At 43.5% G+C, this 5,897-nt stretch overlaps 1 protein-coding gene across 1 annotated transcript; it reads right to left on the bottom strand.

Annotated features, from left to right (window-relative positions):
• Positions 1-478: 478 nt before the first annotated feature.
• Positions 479-1,885, bottom strand: CHRM2 (cholinergic receptor muscarinic 2). The gene has a single exon (XM_061582702.1). The coding sequence runs from the start codon at positions 1,883-1,885 to the stop codon at positions 479-481; it is 1,407 nt and encodes a 468-aa protein (XP_061438686.1).
• Between the last annotated feature and the right edge of the window lie 4,012 nt (positions 1,886-5,897).

Here is a 5,897-nt window from a genome sequence, read left to right as displayed (position 1 = left end):
TTCAAATGAACATACAGGCAGACGAACAAAACTGGCAATTGACGTGCCAGATGAAAAGACAAAGACGCAACCCTTACTGAGGTTCTCCTCCTCAGCTCCTTAGCTTTTGTGCAGCTCCCCTTCTAATGAAGCAAACCCAAATGGGCTTTGCACAAGAGAACTCACCCCAGGGATTGTGCCCAAAGAAGAATAGATTCAAAAGCCCTTCCGCATGAGATTACTAGAGAGCAGGGCGTGTTGCCTCAAGATCATATCTCCAACTAGCCTGCCCACCCTTTCCTGCCTCCTAACGACTCACTGACAGAAAAGTGGTGATCTCTGAAGTGCAGTTGTTGGAGATGGAATGCATGCCCCCCACCCTGCCCCACCAGCATGTGTCCTCTAGTCTTCTTGGTTTCATTCTAGAGCATAAAGTGCTGTGGCATGGTTTTATAAAACTTGAGATTACGTTCTCCTTTTTTCCCTCCCATTATTGTTTTTACCTTGTGGCTCCTATGTTCTTGTAATGACACATAAGGAGGTGTTTAAATGTTTTCTTGAAGGTAGCATTGCAGAGCGCATAGCAGGCAGGGTTGATGGTGCTGTTGATATAGCACAGCCAGTAACCAATCGTCCATACTGTGTTGGGGATACAAGATGAACAGAAGCTGTTGATGAGGACCATGACATTGTACGGTGTCCAGGTAATGATGAAGGCCAGGAGAATAGCCAAGATAGTCCTGGTCACTTTTTTCTCCCTGGAAGGAGGTGCCTTCTTTTTGGCAGGCTGCTTCGTCATCTTGACAATCTTACGTGCTACCATGTTCTGCTTCTCATCTCCATTTTGACCATCGGGACCTACAATCTCCACTGTGGTATTGGCAGAGCCACCACAGTCACCTTTAGGGGACTTGGTGAGTATTCTAATGCACGTCAATTTGGAGTTCTCCACTTTGGCATTGACTTGGGAGACAGAAGCCCTAGTGTCCTCTTTGATGGGTTCATCCTCTTTCACATTGGAAGCTACAGCGCTGACAGAGGTGGAGTCATTAGAGCTTTCCTTCTCCTCTGCATTAACACAATTTTCCATCACTGATTCCCCAGTGGCTTTACCATTCTGAATTTTACTATGTTCTATCCCATCTTCATTAGTTGGGATGTTGTTATTGTTTGGTTTTACTATTTTCCCTTGGACTAAGCTTGGAGAAACTGGCTCCTGGTTTTGCCCACCCTCCTTTTTGTCTTTTTTAATCCTGCTCTTACTGGCTCGAGATATTTGCCAGTAGAGAATAGTCATGATGATAACAGGAAGGTAGAAAGCAGCAATCGCTGTGCCAAAGGTGACAGCAGTATTGGACAGGAACTGAATGTAGCATTCCCCATCAGGGACGGTCCGTGCGCCTACAATGAACTGCCAAAAAAGAATTGCAGGTGCCCACAAGATGAAAGACATCACCCATGCAGCTGCGATCATCATACCTGCCATCTTAGTGGTCCGCTTAACAGGGTAAGTCAGAGGCTTGGTGACACAAAAATATCGGTCGAAACTGATAATGAGAAGGTTCATGACGGAGGCATTGCTGACCACGTAATCCAGTGCCAGCCACAAGTCACAAACCACAGGTCCAAGTGGCCAATAGTCAATCACAGTGTAAAGCGTGTACAGGTTCATGGAAAAGACACCAATGATCAAGTCAGCACATGCCAAGCTGAAAAGAAAGTAATTGTTGACAGTCTGCAGGTGCCTGTTGACTTTAATGGACACCATAACCAGGATGTTCCCAATGATGGTCACTAGGCTGAGGGACCCAGCCACCAGGACGATGAAGACTACTTCAACAGTTTTATAAGGACTCCCCAGGGCCATCACACCCTCCAAATGGCTTATGTTTGTTGAGTTATTCATTTCTGTGTGTCTAGTAAACTGATGGATAAATACCACTTAAGCCTGCAGAGGAAAGAGAAAGAAAACATTGATTGTGAGGCATTTAAATCTGTGCATTCTGGCAAATGGAGCCCAAGTAAGGTGGGATGCACAGGGATGAAAATCCAAAGAAAATGAAGGAGGCCCAAGTCCCATCAACCAACCCTTCACTGAAATATTTAATTTTCCACTGATTATAATGGGACTTTGGTTACTTAATTCTCCTCTGGATTATTCTTCAAGACGCTAAACGTGAATTAAGCTCTTTTGGGGAAAAGAAGTACACGAATAATGTTAAAAAGAAAAAATACATATATGTATATATACTGTGATAAATATTATTTTTGAAATGTACATCTTTAATTCAAAACCGTGATGTCCGGCATCTCCCTTGTAATAGTGTAGAAGCAGGGCAACGTGGAGGAGGGCTGCTCAGTCAAAGGCCAAACTTAAGGTGCCTGACACTCTCTGAGTGGATCAGTCTGGACTACTGGAGATGTGCAAGACTCTTGAGAGAGATTTTGGAGCAAAATCCTCCTACCATTTGCACATTTTCACTGACCTATCCAAAGGGTCCAGTGGAATTTCATCCAGTTTCTCTAGCTGTAATTAAAATGGTCTTAATAATCTTAAACAGACTCTCTCTCACACACACACACACGCACATGCACACACACACACACACACACACACAACTGCCTGCTGTTCATCTAGAAAAAATAAATCAAACCACTAGATACAATATTTTGGGCTGTAGCTCAGTGGTAGAGCATCTCCTTTGCATGCAGAAGATCCCAGATTCAGTTCCCAGCATCTCCAGGTTAGGGCTGGGAGAAACCCATACCTGAAGCCCTGGAGAGCCACTGCCAGTCAGGGTAGACAATAGTAAGGCAGATGGACCAATGGTGGGGATGGAAGGATCTGACAATTTTGGCTTCCCTCAGTTTCTCATTTTTCCACTCTTAAATCCAGTTCTCCGCATTTCAGCAGCAATTTGCATTAAAAAAAAAATCTTTGTGGAAATTCATCAGCATTTTAGTGTCAATATCTCTCAATAAATACAGTTTATATACAGTTTTGACTCATGTACATAACTGCACAAGGGATCCCTCCAAATAAAGCATTTTATATTCATTAGTTTCATTAAAATATTCATTATTCTCATTAAAATACTCCTACTGAGCTCCTACTGGGATGAAGGGTGGGATATAAATCTAATCAATAAAAAAATATTAATTTTAAAGGACACACCATATGCCTTTTTGTAAACATTATTTGATTGGGGAACTGAATTGCAAACTGCAAAAGTTGAAAGATAGCTGTGTTTCAGTTCTCACATTGTTTTGGAAAGTCTGAATTTGCTAGATCCATCTTTAAATGTGAACTGTTGAGCCTCCCCCAATTCCTAACCAGTGGTCTTACTTACTCAGTAGAAAGTAGTTTCCTATGCTCTTTTGCATGCACCCCATTGGCATTTTCTTTAAAGCAATCATTGTTCTGTGGCTTCTACCATGATTGTGTTGCCTCAACCACCTTGTGGCTGTTCTACATTTTCACAAACATATTTGCAAAACTCAGTTCTAAGTAGACAGATGCACACTTTAAAACACTAAGAATTACTGAACGCTTTCATAATAGCCAAAGAAAGAAAGAAAGAAAAAGAAAGAAAGAAAGAAAGAAAGAAAGAAAGAAAGAAAGAAAGAAAGAAAGAAAGAAAGAAAGAAAGAAAGAAAGAAAGAAAGAAAGAAAGAAAGAAACTGTTTTGAGGGAATAAGCAGAAATACATAGGCAAAAAGCAGCATATTGTTTGCAGAAGCATGTGAAAAATTGCAAAATGTTGTGGGTTGCACAATATTTAATGAAAGAAACATTCCTCTTTGTTGCTGTGCATTAAAACCCATTGGAATAAAGGGATGTGTGCTGTTCAAAAGCCAAACCTGCCAGAATCAAACACTCTCTGCCAAAGGCAAAAGCAAGGGACATCAGACATTGCATTTGAAAAAAACAGTATATCTAATGCTTGCCTTGGGATTGGGTGTATGTATCTGTTCTGCCAGCTTTCTTGACCCCATGCTGTCACTTGACCATGCCTTGTTTTGCTGTTGCTGGCAAGTTCTCCTTCCATTTGGGTGGGCTTTCCTACATGCTTTGAAAGGTACAGGTTCTGCTTTGCAATTGCAGACGGACAGTAGCCAATTGGGTCGCAATTCCTTTTAACTCCCGTTGACGTTTCTACAGCAGTTATGCCTAAGGTGGGCCCTCTAGGATGGGAGTGAGGAACTTCAGGCTCGGGGGCCAAATGTCAGGAAAGACAAAGAAAGTACCTCTTCCTGCAGCACATAGTGGAATTCGCTCCCACAGGAGGTAGTGATGGCCACCTACTTGGGTAGCTTTAAAAGCGGATGAGACAAATTCACGGAGGATAAGGCTATCAATGGTTACTAGCCGTGATGACTATGCTCTGCCTCCATAGTTGGAGGTGATATGCTTCTGAGTACCAGTTGCTGGGAACCACAGGAGGAGAGAGTGCTCTTGTGCTCCAGTCTTGCATGCACGCTTCCCATAGGCATCTGGTTGGCCCCTGTGAGAACAGGATGCTGGAGGTTTTTATGCGTCCCTTCTATCTCTGTATCCAGCCCTTGGGACTTTCTCAGGCTGTGATCCTCCATCAGGTCCCGACTATCTTCAGACCTGCCCTGCACCCTCGCTGAATGCTTTGCAGGACTGGGATGCGTCCTTGAACTGTGATAATACCACTGTCTGTATACAGAGACCTCTGACTTTTGTATGGCTAGAATATAGCCTGTTGTACACAGGTCACATCCATTGCCACACCCACTTTTCCCTCTGGCCATACCCACTACTGGCATGTGGCTCATGGAAGCCTGACTATGAGGGAATGTGGCACCCAGCCTAAAAAAGGTTTCACACCCCTGGTCTAGGGTCTCAGACAAAGGCCTTTGCTAGCGCTGCTACCCAAGATCTGCTTAGGTGGAGTTACCTGGAATTGGACCTAGGACCTTCTGCTTGCAAAACATGCACTCCACCCACAAGTTATGAAAATCCCTCGAGTTAAAGTCTTTTGAGTAAAAACGGCATTTCTTAGTCCTTTGGATAATTTCTTTCTGTAATCATTTCTTAAAGCACTGTTTCCTGCGCTGCACAATGAGCCAATGTTAGATTATTCAAAAGCAAATCAATACAGTGGAATGGAAGGAAGCAGTATCTCTCTCTCTCATATGTCTTATGCACTGTGCTTGATAGGCTGATGATGATTATTGTTATTATTATAAAGATACAGAGATCTTGTGCCTTCTAACACTTCATAAGAGGAACACATCAATACTTGAGGCTGTTCACTATCAAGAGATACATTAAAGAAAAAACCTGAAACATAAGAACATAAGAAGAACCTGCTGGATCAGGCTAATGGTCCATCTAGTCTAGGGTCCTGTTCTTGTAGTGGCCAACCAGATGCATATGGGAAGCTCACAGTAGGACCTGAGCACACAAGCACTCTCCCTTCCTGGGTTTTCAGCAACTGGTATTCAGAAGCATACTACCTCCGACAATGGAGGTAGAGCACAACCATCAGGATTAGCAACCATTTATAGCCTTAACCTCCATGAATTTGTCTAATCCCCTTTTAAAGCCGTCCAAGTTGATGGGCTTCACTACCTCATGTGGGAGCTACTTCCACAGTATGGGTTGTGTGAAGAAGTATTTTCTTTTGTCTGTCTTGAATTTTCTAACATTCTGCTTCACTGGATGTCCCCGAGTTCTAGTATTATGAGAGGGAGAAAACTGCCCTCAAGCCCTACCTGTGGGCTTCCCAGGGACTTCCGGTTGGCCACGCTGGGAAACAGTATGCTGGACTAGATGGGCCTTTGGTCTGATCAATCAGGACAGGAGCAGCTCATCCGCTGGGGTACAATCACAGCAATAGCCTCCTAACATCAGCGCCACTGCCACTTACCAGGAGGGGAAGTGTGAA

Source organism: Rhineura floridana, chromosome 8 (genome assembly GCF_030035675.1).
Source record: "Rhineura floridana isolate rRhiFlo1 chromosome 8, rRhiFlo1.hap2, whole genome shotgun sequence".
Lineage (NCBI taxonomy): Eukaryota > Metazoa > Chordata > Lepidosauria > Squamata > Rhineuridae > Rhineura > Rhineura floridana.
Note: the sequence above shows the minus strand (reverse complement) of the source record. Positions and strands in the feature narration are given on the sequence as shown.

Coding starts and splice junctions, on each gene's coding strand:
- CHRM2 (XM_061582702.1), bottom strand. CDS start 1,885: ATGAATAACTCAACAAACATAAGCCATTTGGAGGGTGTGATGGCCCTG.